Source organism: Lagenorhynchus albirostris, chromosome 11 (genome assembly GCF_949774975.1).
Source record: "Lagenorhynchus albirostris chromosome 11, mLagAlb1.1, whole genome shotgun sequence".
Classification (NCBI taxonomy): Eukaryota; Metazoa; Chordata; class Mammalia; order Artiodactyla; family Delphinidae; genus Lagenorhynchus; species Lagenorhynchus albirostris.
Window position 1 is genome coordinate 79,989,079 of NC_083105.1, and position 18,064 is coordinate 80,007,142.

Here is an 18,064-nt window from a genome sequence, read left to right on the forward strand (position 1 = left end):
GGTTTCGCAGGCTCAGGTTTTGGCCGTGATGGGTCAGACAAAAGAAGCTGAAAAGATGACCAATCACATTGTGTCAGAGGAGACTGGGTGCCTTGAATGCTATCGCCTGTTGTCTGCTATCCACAGCAAGCAGGAGCAGCACGACAAGGTAGAGAGGACACTGCTTGGAGTCGTTTGGGTTCACAGGTAGAAAATGGGGTGCACCTGAATGACCCTCCAGCCCACACGCTCACACAAGGCCGAGCAGTCTTGAACATCGTCAGTTGGCAGACCGTATCTTCTGGGCACTTTTCAGATACCTGCTTGATTCCTAAGATGTCCCCTCGAGACGCTGTTTTCTTGGTTCATCCTTGGTCTGAAGATTTTATGTGGTATTATCTCAGTTTGTTTTCAGCTAACTCGATAATGATAAACACTAACATTTGTATGCTTTATCATTTTTTATGTTCCCTCAAAGATATTTTATAGACTCTTTATAACAACCCTTTAAGGCAGGTCAGTGGCCCTGTGTTGCAACTGTACTGTTTATCTCCATTTTAAAAGTCACATGACCAGTAAATACATGAATTGATTCAACAAAATATTTATTGAATGCCTGCTATATGCCAGACACTGTGGTGGGCAGTGGGAATAAAGTGGTGTGAGAAAAAAAAACAAAACATTGCCCTTGCCCTTGTGGAGTTTACAGTCGAAGAGGAGACAGAGATTGAGCAAGTAATCACAAAACCAGTGTGGAATTATAGCTGTGCCCAGTGATGTCGTGAAGAGCAGCATGGTCCCTAATGGGCATATAATCAGGGGACCCAAGGGGTCTGGGTGGTTAGGTTCCCTGCAGAATGATGTGAAGTTGAGGGCTGAGTGATGAATAGGAGTTATTAAGCAAAAAGGGGCAGTGAATAGCGTTCCAGGCAAGAAAAAGCACATGCAAAGGCCCTGTGTCAACAGTAAATGGCCTGTCTGAGGAATGGACGTGAGGGAGCAGGGCGCCTGTGAGATGTAGCCACCAAGGTTTCTGGGGACTCAACCCCAAGGCTTGGGACCAGGGCAAGGGTTTTGTTCCTTTTCCTGGAAGAAGCTTTGGGGTCTTAAGGAAAAGAGCAACGTATCAGATTTGTGCTTTGAAGGGCTCTCTGGCTGCAGAGGGTGGGCCAGTGGGTGCTGGGGGCAGAGTGAGCACCAGGGCCCTAAAAGGAGGCTGTTGGAGTGCTCCAGATGGACACATGGCCAGGGCAACACAACTGACCTCAGATCTTGTTTTCTTTCAATGGGATCACATGGCCTTCCTGAAAAGTGATCGGGGACATTTCATTGTCACTAATGTAAATAGGAAACCTGCAGTATAGGGAAATTCTTTTATCAGGGCTATTTTATTCCTTGATGAGAACATCAGAGAAAATGAAAAATGTGTTCTGATTGTCACTCACCACACTAGCTAATACATAGGAAACAAAAAGTATAGATGTTATCGTTTAACTTAGTTTTTCTGTATCTAACCTACATTTATTGTGTCTTAATTTCTAAACTGTACAGGCACTTGATGCTATAGACAAGGCTCTGAAGCTGAAACCAAAGGACCCAAAAGTTGTATCTGAACTTTTTTTCACAAAAGGAAATCAACTAAGAGAGCAGAACCTTCTTGACAAAGCTTTTGAGGTATAAAGACTTAATAAAATTGTTATTAAATTCATGGATTAAAATTAATACTCCCTCAATCTTTAATGAAGCATATACATTAAAAGCTAAGATCGTTGCCATGTTTTGTGGAGTGAATTTTCTGATTAATTGACATAATAAGTTTAATTTTTTATAATTGAGCCTCTGGTTTTTGGCTATTAGGAGTTCCACAATACCTCTGCATTATTTTCTGAATTATCACTTTGAACCTGATGTTTAAAGCATTCTGCATTTTGCCCTCAAACCAGCTTCCCTCTCTCTCTCTCCTCCCCTCGTTCGCTCTTTTTCTCTCTGTTTGCCTTCAGTAACCCTCTATTTCAGCTGGACTAGTGCCTGAAGAGCTTTGGTGTTCCACACATCCTGTAACATTGTGCCCACACCACCCCAACCCCCTGCAGATTCCCACTCATCTACCAACACAGGCCTGTGTCCTCCCTCAGGAAGCCCTCCAGACCATCCTTTCTCCCAGTGACCTTGTTTCCTCTGAACTCCTAAAACAATACCTCTACCAGTCATTTGAAAGTGTCTTTTTTTTTCATACAGAAGATTCTTATTAGTCATCAATTTTATACACATCAGTGTATACATGTCAATCCCAATCACCCAATTCATCACACCAGCACTCCCAGCCTCCCGCTGCTTTCCCCCCTTGGTGTCCATACATTTGCTCTCTACGTTTGTGTCTCAATTTCTGCCCTACAAACCGGTTCATCTGTACCATTTTTCTAGGTTCCACATATATGCATTAATATACGATATTTGTTTTTCTCTTTCTGCCTTACTTCACTCTGTATGACAGTCTCTAGATCCATCCATGTCTCAACAAATGACCCAATTTCATTCCTTTTTATGGCTGACTAATATTCCATTGTATATATGTACCACATCTTCCTTATCCATTTGAAAGTCGATGGGCATTTAGGTTGCTTCCATGACCTGGCTATTGTAAATAGTGCTGCAATGAATATTGGGGTGCATGTGTCTTTTTGAATTATGGTTTTCTCTGGGTAGATGCCCAGTAGTGGGATTGCTGGATCATATGGTAATTCTATTTTTAGTTTTTTAAGGAACCTCCATACTGTTCTCCATAGTAGCTGTATCAATTTACATTCCCACCAACAGTGCAAGAAGATACCCTTTTCTCCACACCCTCTCCAGCATTTGTTGTTTGTAGATTTTCTGATGATGCCCATTCTAACTGGTGTGAGGTGATACCTCATTGTAGTTTTGATTTGCATTTCTCTAATAATTAGTGATGTAGAGCAGCTTTTCATATGCTTCTTGGCCATCTGTATGTCTTCTTTGGAGAAATGTCTATTTAGATCTTCTACCCATTTTTGGATTGGGTTGTTTGTTTTTTTAATATTGAGCTGCATGAGCTGTTTATATATGTTGGAGATTAATCCTTTGTCTGTTCATTTGCTTGCAAATATTTTCTCCCATTCTGAGGTTGTCTTTTCGTCTTGTTTATGGTTTCTTTGCTGTGCCAAAGCTTTGAAGTTTCATTAGGTCCCATTTGTTTATTTTTCTTTTTATTTCCATTACTCTAGGAGGTGGATCAAAAAAGATCTTGCTGTGATTTATGTCAGAGTGTTCTTCCTGTGTTTTCCTCTAAGAGTTTTATAGTGTCCAGTCTTTTAGGTATCTAATCCATTTTGAGTTTATATTTGTGTATGGTGTTAGGAAGTGTTCTAATTTCATTCTTTTACATGTAGCTGTCCAGTTGTCCCAGCACCACTCATTGAAGAGACTGTCTTTTCTCCATTGTATATCCTTGCCTCCTCAGTCATAGTTTAGTTGACCATAGGTGTGTGGGTTTACCTCTGGGCTTTCTGTCTTGTTCCATTGATCTATGTTTCTGTTTTTGTGCCAGTACCATATTGTCTTCATTACTGTAGCTTTGTAGTATAGTCTGAAGTCATGAAGTCTGATTCCTCCAGCTGTTTTTTTTCCCTCGAGACTGCTTTGGCTATTTGGGGTCTTTTGTGTCTCATTACAAATTTTAAGATTTTTTTGTCTAGTTCCATAAAAAATGCCATTGGTAATATGATTGAGATTGCATTGAATCTGTAGACTGCTTTGGGTACTAGAGTCATTTTCACAATATTGATTCTTCCAATCCAAGAACATGGTATATCTCTCCATCTGTTGGTATCATCTTTAATTTCTTTCATCAGTGTCTTATAGTTTTCTGCATACAGGTCTTTTGTCTCCCTAGGTAGGTTTATTCCTAGGTATTTTATTCTTTTTGTTGCAATGGTAAATGTGAGTGTTTCCTTAACTTCTCTTTCAGATTTTTCATCATTAGTGTATAGGAATGCAAGAGATTTCTGTGCATGAATTTTGTATCCTGCAACTTTACCAGATTCATTGATGAGCTCTAGTAGTTTACTGGTGGCATCTTTAGGATTCTCTATGTATAGTATCATGTCATCTGCAAACAGTGACATTTTACTTCTTCTTTTCCAGTTTGTATTCCTTTTATTTCTTTTTCTTCTCTGATTGCTGTGGCTAGGACTTCCAAAATTATGTTGAATAATAGTGGTGAGAGTGGGAAACCTTGTCTTGTTCCTGATCTTAGAGGAAATGCTTTCAGTTTTTCACAATTGAGAATGATGTTTGCTGTGGGTTTGTCATATGTGGCCTTTATTATGTTGAGGTAGGTTCCCTCTATGCCCACTTTCTAGAGAGTATTTATCATAAATGGGTGTTGAATTTTGTCAAAAGCTTTTTCTGCATCTATTGAGATGGTCATATGGTTTTTATTCTTCAGTTTGTTAATATGGTGTATCACATTGATTGGTTTGCATATATTGAAGAATCCTTGCATCCCTGAGATAAATTCCACTTGATCATGGTATATGATCCTTTTAATGTGTTGTTGGCTTCTGTTTGCTAGTATTTTGTTGAGGATTTTCGTATCTATGTTCATCAGTGATATTGGTCTGTAATTTTCCTTTTTTGTAGTATCTTTGTCTGGTTTTGGTATCAGGGTGATGGTGGCCTCATAGAATGAGTTTGGGAGTTTTCCTTCTTCTGCAGTTTTTTGGAGGAGATTGAGAAGGATGGGTGTTAGCTCTTCTCTAAATGTTTGATAGAATTCACCTGTGAAGCCATCTGGTCCTGGACTTTTGTTTGTTGGAAGATTTTTAATCACAGTTTCAATTTCATTACTTGTGGTTGGTCTGTTCATATTTCTATTTCTTCCTGGTTCAGTCTTGGAAGGTTATACATTTCTAAGAATTTGTCCATTTCTTCCAGATTGTCCATTTTATTGGCATAAAGTTGCTTGTAGTAGTCTCTTAGGATGCTTTGTATTTCTGCGGTGTCTGTTGTAACTTCTCCTTTTTCATTTCTAATTTTATTGATTTGAGTGCTCTCCCTCTTTTTCTTGATGAGTCTGGCTAATGCTTTATCAGTTTTGTTTATCTTCTCAAAGAACCAGCTTTTAGTTTTGATCTTTGCTATTGTTTTATTTCTTTCTATTTCATTTATTTCTTCTCTGATCTTTATGATTTCTTTCCTTCTGCTAACTTTGGGTTTTGTTTGTTCTTCTTTCTCTAGTTCCTTTAGGTGTAAGGTTAGATTGTTTATTTGAGATTGTTCTTGTTTCTTGAGGTAAGCTTGTGTAGCTATAAGCTTCCCTCTTAGAACTGCTTTTGCTGAATCCCATAGGTTTTGGATTGTCGTGTTTTCATTGTCATTTGTCTCTAGGTATTTTTTTGATTTCCTCTTTGATTTCTTCAGTGATCTCTTGGTTATTTAGTAGCGTATTGTTTAGCCTCCATGTGTTTATGTTTTTTACATTTTTCTCCCGTAATTCATTTCTAATCTCATAGCATTGTGGTCAGAAATGATGCTTGATATGATTTCAATTTTCTTAAATGTACTGAGGCTTGATTTATGACGCAAGATGTGATCTATCCTGGAGAATGTTCTATGCGCACTTGAGAAGTGTAATCTGCTGTTTGGGGATGGAATGTCCTATAAATATCAATTAAATCTATCTGGTCTATTGTGTCATTTAAAGCTTCTGTTTCCTTATTTATTTTCATTTTGGATGATCTGTCCATTGGTGTCAGTGAGGTGTTAAAGTCCCCCACTATTATTGTGTTACTGTCGATTTCCTCTTTTATAGCTGTTAGCAGTTGCCTTATGTATTGATGTGCTCCTATGTTGGGTGCATATATATTTATAATTGTTATATCTTCTTCTCGGATTGATCCCTCGATCATTATGTAGTGTCCTTCCTTGTCTCTTGTAACATTCTTTATTTTAAAGTCTATTTTATCTGATATGAGTATTGCTACTCCAGCTTTCTTTTGATTTCCATTTGCATGGAATATCTTTTTCCATCCCCTCACTTTCAGTCTGTATGTGTCCCTAGGTCTGAAGTGGGTCTCTTGTAGACAGTATATATATGGGTCTTGTTTTTTGTTTGTTTGTTTTGGTTTTTTGCGGTACATGGGCCTCTCACTGCTGTGGCCTCTCCTGCTGCGGAGCACAGGCTCTGGATGCACAGGCTCAGTGGCCATGGCTCACGGGCCCAGCCACTCCGCGGCATGTGGGATCCTCCTGGACCGGGGCACAAACCCATGTCCCCTGCATCGGCAGGCAGACTCTCAACCACTGTGCCACCAGGGAAGCCCCGTGGGTCTTGTTTTTGTATCCATTCAGCGAGCCTGTGTCTTTTGGTTGGAGCATTTAATCCGTTCACGTTTAAGGTAATTATCGATATGTATGTTCCTATTACCATTTTCTTAATTATTATGGGTTTGTTTTTGTAGGTCCCTTTCTTCTCTTGTGTTTCCCACTTAGAGAAGTTTCTTTAGCATTTGTTGTAAAGCTGGTTTGGTGGTGCTGAATTCTCTTAGTTTTTGCTTGTCTGTAAAGCTTTTGATTTCTCCATCGAATCTGAATGAGATCCTGCCAGGTAGAGTAATATTGGTTGTAGGTTCTTCCCTTTCATGACTTTAAATATATCGTGCCCCTCCCTTCTGGCTTGTAGAGTTTCTGTTGAGAAATCAGCTGTTAACCTTATGGGAGTTCCCTTGTTTGTTATTTGTCATTTTTCCCTTTCTGCTTTCAATAATTTTTCTTTGTCTTTAATTTTTGTCAATTTGATTACTGTGTGTCTCGGCGTTTTTCTCCTTGGGTTTATCCTGTATGGGACTCTCTGCACTTCCTGGACTTGGGTGGCTATTTCCTTTCCCATGTTAGGGAAGTTTTTGACTATAATCTGTTCAAATATTTTCTCGGGTCCGTTCTCTCTCGCTTCTCCTTCTGGGACCCCTATAATGTGAATGTTGTTGTTTTTAATGTTGTCCCAGAAGTCTCTTAGGCTGTCTTCATTTCTTTTCATTCTTTTTTCTTTATTCTGTTCTGCAGCAGTGAATTCCACCATTCTGTCTTCCAGGTCACTTATCCATTCTTCTGCCTCAGTTATTCTGCTATTGATTCCTTCTAGTGTATTTTTTTATTTCAGTTATTATATTGTTCATCTCTGTTTGTTTGTTCTTTAATTCTTCTAGTTCTTTGTTAAACATTTCTTGTGTCTTCTCGATCTTTGCCTCCATTCTTTTTCCAAGGTCCTGGATCATCTTCACTATCATTATTCTGAATTCTTTTTCTCGAAGGTTGCTTATCATCACTTCATTTAGTTTTTTTCTGGGGTTTTATCTTGTTCCTTCATCTGGTACGTAGCCCTCTGCCTTTTCATCTTGTCTGTCTTTCTGTGCATGTGGTTTTTGTTCCACAGGCTGCAGGATTGTAGTTCTTTGTGCTTCAGCTGAGCCTTTAGTTTTATTTAAGGTGACCACTCTTAAAATCATGACTCAGTGGTGAGCATGCCCTTTGATGCAAAACAACAGGCAAAATATTAAAAGTATACCTCACGGCTCTGACATTTAATGGGATACATGTTATTCAGACCAAAAAAAAGTATTTGAGAAATAAGTAACTCTCTTCAAACATTTGAAGACCTTTTATAAGGCAGAAGAAAAAGAAAGGCTTTCTAACAATTAAAATTATCCCCTGGTAAAATATATGTCCTTAAAGAGATACTGAACACCAGTCTCTGCAAGAATTTAAGCATGGGCTGAATAATCAGATCAGATTTTGTGAGAGATATAAGGTGTTTCAGAAACTACTCTAAGATTCTATGATTATAAAAAAATTTTCTTACAAACTCCATTTATAGTGAAAAAGGCCGAAGAGCACCATTTTCTTGCAGATCGAGGCCAGTGGGAAATGATGCACTGTAATAGAAATCACCTGGACTCCTGGCAGGCACCTTCAGCCTTTTTAAGTCCAGAGGTTAGCTCTGCAAGGAAATTACACATTTCAGTTTCCTCCACTTTAGAATCATCAACTTAGAAAAATAATAGAAATAAAGGGGACATCTGTGAACTAGATGACTGTTCATTTTATTAACCATTTTGATTTCCACATATGAAGAAAATGGTTTCCACAATCTGTAGTGTTAAAGATGGGTTCTCGTTTCCCAGCCTGAAGATATTTCTTATGTATTTAGAGCTATAAAGTGGCCGTGGAATTAAATCCAGATCAAGCACAGGCCTGGATGAACATGGGTGGAATCCAGCACATCAAGGTAAGAAAATAATTCACTTCCATGTGAACCAGGTTTTCCCTTTGTATTTTCTCTTTCTTCTCTTTTAAAAGATTGAGAAACTATTGTTAATTTCCTCTTTGAATTAATTGAATACTGAAAACATAGGTGTTCAAAAATGTAATTAGACAGTTTTATGTTCACTTTGTATTATCTCGATATTGAATATCATGAATCCACTTAAAAAATAAATATATAAATTAGATTTCATGATTTTGTTTATCATAAAGAAAATCATATGTACTTAAGTATCATCACAGAGCAGAGAAAATCTGCTATATGAAGTAAAATTCTGTTGGCGCTACGCTGATGTAGCTTATTTTCCTGTGGCTTAACTCATTGTCAAGATAAAGTGTTACTATTTCCTATACTTAATGTATCTTTTATTCCCTAACCTACTGAAAAACAAGGCTGTTTGTTTGTTCTCAAAAGAAAAAGCTACCTTTGAATGAATAATTGAAAATTACCCTTGGAGGACTATTGTCTATAATGAAATCAAAGATTCACTGGCATTCATTCATTCATCCAATTCATTTGACAAGCATTTATAGAGGATATCCTATGTGCCAGGTACTCTTCTAGGTACCAACAATACAGCAATCAACACATAAGACAAAAATTTCTATCGTCAGGCTTCCCTGGTGGCGCAGTGGTTGAGAGTCCGCCTGCCGATGCAGGGGACACGGGTTCGTGCCCTGGTCTGGGAAGATCCCACATGCCACGGAGTGGCTGGGCCCATGAGCCATGGCCACTGAGCCTGTGCGTCCGGAGCCTGTGCTCCATAACGGGAGAGGCCACAACAGTGAGAGGCCCGGGTATCGCCAAAAAAAAAAAAAAAAAGTGAAAAAAATTTCTATCGTCATGGAGCTAACATTCTAGTTAGGGGGAAATAGGCAATAAGTAAATAAACACATACGTACATACACACACACATACATACATAGAATATATCAGATGGTTATAAGTGCTATGGAGAATAAAAGAATGAAAGAAGATATGGAGTGCTGGGGGTAAGAACTGAAATTTTAAACTGAGGTGGTTAGGGAAGGCCTCAGTTAAAAAGTGATGTCTGAGTAGAGATCTGAAGGGAGCAAGCCGCTTGGCAAAATAGGGAAAGTGCATGTGCAAAGGCCCTGAGGTGTGAGTGTGCCAGTGTATTTGAAGACTAGGGAGAAGGCAAGTGAGAGGAAATGATAGAAGCTGGGTCAGAGAGGTCACAGGGCCAGATGATGCAGGGCCTTGAAAGGAATTGTAAAGTCTTCAGCTTGCATGCCAAACAAGTTGGGGTCCTTGGAGGACTTTGAGCAGAGAAATGCCATGGTCTGACATGTTTTGAAAGGATCACTCTTGTTTAGCTAACTTATTTTCAGGCTTCTATCAGTCTTTACCCTGACAAAATAGCGAGATAGTGATTAGAATTTAAACAAAGGCTAAATAGGGTTTACGATTAAGTGGGAACTGCTCACTCTGAGAAACACAGTAAAACAAAAAGGTGATCCATGACTATACAGATGGGAGGGGATAATGGGATAGTTACTCTGCAACTATTAGCCTTGATCTAATAGAGGAACATTGATGGCGAATCCAGTCATGACATCTATCAGAGCCCAATAAACCAAGCTCTGATCTTAATGACATTCTAGGGTGTCCAGCAGTATCTAGTTGGGAAACATAGAATGAACTTACTTTTAAAAACAGTAACATAATAATTTTAAATATTTAAATAATATATTAAATAGTTGCACTTTCAGATAATGCACTTAATATGTTTTTAGATGGAGTGCACCTGCATTTAAAGAAATGGGTTCAATTGTTAATTAGATAAAGTACAATAAATGCACTCAAGAGTGTTCATTAAGTCTGGAAATAAAGAGAAAATAGTACATTTATTGAACTCTTTCAGATTAACAAGTGAACCCATTGCTTTAAATTTAGAGGTGCTTCCCCTGCAAAGGTATCTGGAGATTGAAGAAGGATCTACTGAGTGTATTATTTCAAAATATAACAAACACACTGATTAAAAATTAGTTTATCTTTTTTTCATCTTGTGGCCATAATGTATTAGGTTGAACAATATAAAATTGCCATGTTTGTAATTTTAAAATGTTTAATTTTAAATGTAAATTCATATGATGCAATCCAATACAAATATATGATGCAATCCAATACAAATATATAGACCATAGATGCAATCCAATACAAATATACAAATATATATGGATGTAGTCATTTTGATGTCACCGTTAGGGTGCAGGATTATCATTATGACGCCTTCAAGAACAACCATTAACTTTCTGTGACCTTTGCATTGCCAGGAAGTGCATGCATCAAGCAGTGTTATCCCATTCCTGGGCCGCACTGAGCCTGAGCCTGGGTGAAGCTTAGGAAGGACTGAGGGCTGTGCAAGGCTGAGAGTTGGAATAAGGCTTTGCAAGGAGATGACACAAAGAGAGAGAAAAAGAGACTTGACTCTTGCTCATACTACTTGGAAATAAAAGATGATATTTTTCATGAAGTTTTATGTAAAATGAAATGGATGGACCAAAAAAGTTACAGTACATTCTTTTTTTTTTTTTTTTTTTTGCGGTACGCGGGCCTCTCACTGTTGTGGCCTCTCCCGTTGCAGAGCACCGGCTCCGGACGCGCAGGCTCAGTGGCCATGGCTCACAGGCCCAGCCGCTCCGCGGCATGTGGGATCTTCCCAGACCGGGGCACAAACCCGTGTCCCCTGCATTGGCAGGCGGACTCTCAACCACTGCGCCACCAGGGAAACCCCTACAATACATTCTTTATAATCAAAGAGTTGCATCACCTGGGCCATATCACAAAGTACTATTTTCAATCCTGCCTTATGACATTAATGCATTTTCTAGAATGGAACTGGCCAATAGAACTTTCTGAGATGACGGAAATGTTCTATGTCTGTACTGTCCAAGGTAGTAGCCACTATCCCCACATGGCTAATGAGCACTTGAAATGTGCCACTGAGCAACTGAATTCTTAATTCATCATAATTAACTTACACTTAAATAGCCGCATATGACTAGTGGCTATCATAGTAACTAGCACATTTCTAGAAATTGGATAATTCAAATTCCCTATCTAGCATCTGGAAATCAAGGACATTGAATTAAGGGCTATAACTTGTTTTAAAAATTAAGGCTTCCAGGGCTTCCCTGGTGGCGCAGTGTTGAGAATCCACCTGCCAATGCAGGGGACACAGTTTCGATCCCTGGTCCGGGGAGATCACAGATGCTGTGGAACAACTAAGCCCATGCACCACAACTACTGAGCCTGTGCTCTAGAGCCTGTGAGCCACAACAACTGAAGCCCACGTGCCTAGAGCCTGTGCTCCACAACGAGAGAAGCCACTGCAATGAGAAGTCCGCGCACCGCAACGAAGAGTAGCCCCCACTGGCCGCAACTAGAGAAAGCCCACGCGCAGCAAGGAAGACCCAACACAGCCAAACATAGACAAATAAAATAAATAAATTTATTTTTTAAAAATTAAGGCTTCCAGGGCTTCCCTGGTGGCACAGTGGTTGAGAGTCCGCCTGCCGATGCAGGGGACAGGGGTTCGTGCCCCGGTCCGGGAGGATCCCACATGCCACGGAGCGGCTGGGCCCGTGAGCCATGGCCGCTGAGCCTGCGCGTCCGGAGCCTGTGCTCTGCAACGGGAGAGGCCGCGACAGTGAGAGGCCCGCGTGCCGCAAAAAAAAAAAAAAATAAGTCTTCCAGTTGCATCAAGAAAAGAGCAACTTGAGGGAGAAAATAACTCTATGATAGATCTTTTTGTGAAAGGACAGAGAAAGCTGGTGATCAGAGGAGATGCCTGGCACCAGGCTAAGACCTAACTTCAGAGAAACCTCTTGGGAAACCGATTTCAAAATCAACCGCAGTAGGAACACAGTTTTGAGAGCAATCTTAGAGCCACAGATGTTCAGTTATCTGCACCTATGTGCTAAGCTTAATAAACATCAGGAGACACTCTGAAGATAAATACTTGAATTGAAAACAATAGTAATGTCACTAAATCCAGGTTCTCATTTGTTCAGAAATCTGTTCAGCCTCTTATCAGAATCAGTGTTAATAATCAGAAATATTTTCATTTGTGCACATGCCAGCTCCTGGATTCCCAATGTGCAGTTATCTGTTCTGTCATTTTTACACTCCTTTTCACCGGTATGACAAGTGAATACCATAAGAAATAGGCAGTGTTTACTCATTTACACGTAAATAGTCATTTAATAATAACAACAATGACAGCATCGGATTGAGTGCTCATTATATGTGAGGCAGGGTCTGAGGTCTTGACACGTGTTCATTCACTTGGGAGGTAATTAAGCATTCAACAAATATAGGTCGCTATTGCTACATAGTACTTTCACTCCAAGAGGTACTACTTTAAATTGTGGTGGAAATTTAGAGAGTAACTAGTTTTCATCCACACGGAGCTGTAACTGAGAATAAAGCACAGCAGATGCTTGTTTTTGTGGAATGGAGAGATCTCTACCGATCTTGGTTCTGAGACTTAGCAGCACACAGATATGAAAGGGGGTTGACCATACGGAAGGAATACATTTAGTGGCAGAAAAGAGGCTGGAAAAAAGTTAGTAATTCTGACTAGTTTGTCAGTGACCTTCTGGGACTAGGCACGCATGGTTGCCAGTTAGGGAAGCATTGAACAAACCAGATGGGGGCCAACAGAGGGGTCTTTAGCAGGTCCAGAGTGACATACCTTCCCCCCCGCCTTTAGAGTATCCAGCAGACATATTGTCACACACCTTGAGTATGGGATAAATTTGACTCCATATTATTTATTATCAGTTCTTTTTATTTTATAAAAACTTAGATTTGCATTAAAGCCTGTATTAGGCAAAAGTTGCTTTTATGTTTTAAGGTGAAGATTAAAATACTTCCTAACACTAAATAGCTGTAGTGGACTCCTGAACTATTTACTTTTTAATCATTACTCTTGAAATTTCAAAAACATCTCTCTCTCTCTCTTTCTCTCTTTCACACACACACACACACACACACACACACACACACACACACACCTCTCCCCCAACCCAACCCTCTTTCTGTCCTCCTCCCTCTCAATATGAATTTCCAGTGCGTTGGCTCCACTTGATTACAAAGGAACAGTGCTAACCCTATGAGAATGCTATGAAATTATAGCTTCATACCCTGTATTAGTAGAATTGGAAATCTGTTTTGCTGCCATTTAACCTTATCCTTCACATTCTCCATCTGGTCTGGTACTTAAAACAAATGGATTCTCAAAGGCACCAACAGATAAGGATAAAATTACACATGCAGACAGGGTCTCCTTATGAGGATGTTAATGTTAAAATGGACGAGAAGGTCTGTTTTTTATCTGATGGATCAGAATATAATTATTCTCTTTCTTTTTCTCAACAGGGAAACTACGTGTCTGCAAGAGCTTATTATGAGAGAGCCTTACAGCTGGTTCCAGACAGCAAACTGCTGCAGGAAAATCTTGCCAAATTGGATCGTCTAGAAAAAAGATTACAAGAAGTTCGAGAAAAGGATCAAATGTAGCAGCATTTGACCAAGTCTCCAAGGGACAGTACTGGTGCCTTTGGAAGAGGAAGAACTGACAGACGGAAGCCTTGCTTACACATCAGTTGGGGCACAACCGATGAAGTTTTCCTCTTACTCGAGTTCAGGGTGGCACATTTTGGGACACTTGCTGGTAACCCTGTGCTGGGGACTTGCATTTCCATGAAAGAAGACAAAGAGAGCAAAGCAAGGGCTGGAAGGGCCTGAAGGAAGGAAAACAGCAGCTACACGTTTGACAGACGTTTGTTTGCTTTAATTCCAGATTTCCATTCATATGTCTGTCTGATTTTCCAACCTGGAAATCTAATTCCATTTCTTAGTGTAGATATTTGTGTCTCAGAAACAGAGGCTTGAAATGCTATGAGTGCATGGCATCTCTTCTTTAGGAGAGGAGATATTTCAGAGAGGGTAAATCCTCTGGGATAAACCATTTGAGAAATTCTACCAAGAGGTAGCTCATTTAATTCTCCAGAACTAGAAATGAGTATCTAACAGTGTTTGTAAAAACCTTCTGGAATATATGGGGAAAGGGGCTATTGTAAGATAAAGCTAAGTAGGGTTTGTCTAATATCCTTCTGAGGATAGTGCTAGAGCTCTATTGAGAAGTAAATTAAATTCCACTCTGATACAAGCTGTTTTCCCATTGCCTAATATGTCAAAAAGGAAGCTTCTGGAATTGTGTATGAGTATTCTTATTCCTAGGGAAAAATCTAGGGTCTTGCTACCCCTGACTCTTCATGGAAATGTTTTAAATTAATTTTATTACAAGTATTACTAGAGTAGTGGTTCTGCTCTAAGATTTCATAAGTGCTTTTAAAACTCGTAAATGTTTCTGCCTCCAAATATACTGTTATTTTGGTGGAGAAAAAAATAGTATATTCTACATGAGAAATATTAAAGATATTAATTGAGAGAAATGTTCTACTTTATTATCTTAACACTCAGACGTTCTGAGATTATTTTTTGAAAATATATTTAACCACTGAGGAATCTTTATGGTAGATTACAGAAATCTTCATAGACTCTAAATAGATGGACAGCTCTATTGATTTGTCTTCCTAGGCTTAATGAGAATTCTGTGCTTAGAACATGAATGATAGAACCTGCAGTTCCTGGTTCTGTATTTGTAATTTTGGAGATTTCATGGAGAATGCTCAAAAAATCTAGGAAAAAATGTCTAAATTCATAACTTTAAAATATATATTTATATTTAAAAGATAGGGATGGCAAAGTTGAATTTACAATTTGTCTCTTAGTGTTATTTATTTCATAACTTATAAAATATTTAATATATACACACTTTTTTCCCTGTACATAGTGGTTTTAATAGCAGTTTTCACAACTGATCATGCAAAAATTATAAATCTAAATTACAAGGTAGTTAAGTTTTAACAGCCCCTAAAAAAATTTGTCTTGACTCTTCACTTGCTAAAGCTAAAGAAATTAGGAATCAGCCTTCCGTGTTTGGGAGGTAATATATTTTGAAATTGAAGGAATTGGAATACTGATTCTCATTTGGTTTTCATCATAAACTTAAAAAAAAAACAAAAACCCACTCTGGTCAGTGCTGTTCCTGGCTAAGCCAGGTGTCATACACATGTCGGAGCCTGAAGACACGCGTATGTCACACGCTCAGGCCAGAGCAAGAAGCCTTCTGCTTCTTTTCGACCCCAGTATCAGAGACCACTGCCTCTCTATGTTGTTATTATTATTTTTTTGTCAAGGTAAATCTAGATAAAAGGAGGAAAAACTTCTTTGGAAAGGGATGATGCCAGGAATATTTTAAATGCAAAGGATTACGGAATTTGAATTAGCAAATTCTGTTTGTGTGTATTCTGTTTGTGTATATCAATAATCCAATAATGTATGTATTACCACTCTGATCTTCTGTTTCTAATAGTCTTTTAATGTTATATATCATAAATGTATCCAAAATTTCATTTAAAATATTTTTATTCCCTCCCAAATTATACTTCTGTAGCCCTAAGGTCAAGAAATGTACTAAAGTATTTATTGTAAAATAACTACTCCATCCCCAAAATGAAAAACATGAAGCCCTAGCTAAAAACAATATCTAGGACTTTAATTACAACTTTTTAGTTTTAGTGTAAAAAAAACTCATACTTAGAAAGTTAATGGAAAAGATAGAGCCCCAAATTTTGAAAAGCAATTACGCCTTACTTGAAGGGCTGCTAAAGATAGGCGAGTACATTTGTTGGAATAATTGAAATGGCTATTACAGCCTAAAAGTTTCTGAGAGAAAATGGTCACTGGCCTTCAGGAGACTTTTCCTGCCTTCTTTTGGGTGTTTTTCTCTCTTCCTCTGTTCTCTGTCTCTCTATCTCTCTCTCCCCCTCTCTCTCCTGCCCTCTCTCCCTTGCCCCTTCTCTCTCTCCCCCTCCCTCTCTCTGTCTTTCTCACTCTGTCACTCTGTCTCGTTCTTTCTGCACTCACTGGCATCTCTTTGAACATTAAAAGTAAGGCTAAAAAAAAAAAAAAAAAAAAAAGTAAGGCTGTTTGTTGGACCAGATATTTCTGTCCTACTTTCACTTATATGTGGCCAGTGAAATACTTTTCATAGTTGAGTGGTGCCTATAAGAAAATAAATCACATATTATTTTTCAGAGATATTAAGTGTATTTTATAACTATTTTTATTTGCTCTTATAACATGAAATAATATGTGGAATTCATCCTTATCAAAACGAAAGTGGAGTGCCCTGGCTACTCATGGAGATGCATCCAGGTTCCCTTAACAAAAGCATGCTTGGCTGTGAGTTGATAGCCCCTTTCTGAGATGGAATTGCAAAGCCAGCTTTGTGGACGTGCAGTCTCTGTAGACCCTCAGAGTCCTGCACTCAGAAGCACCTTGTGTTTGGTTGAATTCTCTGCTTGAAGTTCTCAGTAATTTTTGAATAATTCCATTTTGCACTGGGTCGTGGGTAGGAGGGAAGGTAGCTGAGGACAAGACAGGAGTTGCTTCAGTCTAGCTGAACACTTGATCTAATGAGCAGAGTTTCATTTGTGACTGTTACCCTGTGCAGCATTGGCTATTTTGTCTCAGCTACACTTAGAGTTCCTTGTGTACATATATTCCCCTCCTACTGCCAGTCTATCTAACCTGTGCTTCTGTCTGACCAGAACCAGTTCTCCTTGCCTTCAAATTCTCCAATAAGTGGCAGTCCTTTCACATGTCCTTCGACATGGAGCCACGAGAATGGCTTTACAAGTTTATGTTAACCTTAAGAATTATTCAGGATTTTAAAACTGATTCAGATGTTTTCAACCTGTTAACGGCGTTCGTAAAACATGGTTCAGTGATGTAACGTAAGTGAACTAAACCAAAGATTTAAATACCTTGGAGGAAAAGAAATTTTATTTTAGGGACTCCTGAGATATATCTTTTAGGCCTGTTTATTTTGCAGCCCATCAAAAAACAAAGAGGATTATCAGCGCTTTGATTCCAACTCCCCACAGTACTTCACAGCCCCCAGTGTACGAGTCTGACGTGCCTAACACGTGGTACCTCGGTTTGGTGCAGGGTTTTGCAGTGGTTGTGCAACTGCGTTTCAACAGGACTGAGAAAATCCAAACCTTTCCATACAGGGTTTTGTATTGCCTCTATTAAACATTCCAGGCCTCCCGGATTGAAGAGCCGGGTTCAGCTGATAGCTGATGTCTCGCCCCTCACACACAGGTGCTTTGGCCCTGGTGGATTTGAGGATAACCTGCGTGCACACCTTTAGGAATCCCAGGACCCTGGCCACCCAGGTTATGATTCTAATGTGCAGTGAGGCATTTGGCCTTTATATTTACGGAATTCTTGGTCCTCAGATGGAGAGGGATTGCCTTGCCATTTGCACGTCCCAGACGAGGCACCCGGTATATAAAACTCATATTGTTTATGACTCATAGAAGGGCCCATGACATAGGGCCATGTTCTCTATGCCTCCTTCTTTCTTTAGGTTACACATGTCAGCTTCCGTTAATTATTTCTTAATTGTACTCATTAGAATCAGTTTTTTAAAAAAAACAACAAAAAAACTTTTTCTCTGATTTGTGACGGATTTGCACCTTAGATCAATAAATCCAGAGGGTATTAGTAATAACACTCAAAGCAAATGTAGTTATAGGTGTTCTGTTTATTTTAATTTTTTTCCTGGTTTCTGAATCACAT

The 18,064-nt window shown here is 39.1% G+C and overlaps 1 protein-coding gene across 6 annotated transcripts in view; it reads left to right on the plus strand.

Annotated features, from left to right (window-relative positions):
- Positions 1–16,367, plus strand: part of TMTC1 (transmembrane O-mannosyltransferase targeting cadherins 1) — a 264,710-nt gene extending 248,343 nt beyond the window's left edge. For 4 of the 6 annotated variants that reach the window (XM_060166630.1, XM_060166631.1, XM_060166635.1 and 1 more), the window contains 4 exons: positions 11–148; positions 1,531–1,653; positions 8,207–8,284; positions 13,727–16,367. In XM_060166630.1, the coding sequence (XP_060022613.1) occupies positions 11–148; positions 1,531–1,653; positions 8,207–8,284; positions 13,727–13,867 (480 nt within the window). In that variant the 3' untranslated portion in view covers positions 13,868–16,367. The remainder of the gene's footprint in view (positions 1–10; positions 149–1,530; positions 1,654–8,206; positions 8,285–13,726) is intronic. The other 2 variants (XM_060166633.1, XM_060166634.1) reach the window with 2 other exon arrangements.
- The last annotated feature ends 1,697 nt before the right edge of the window (positions 16,368–18,064 follow it).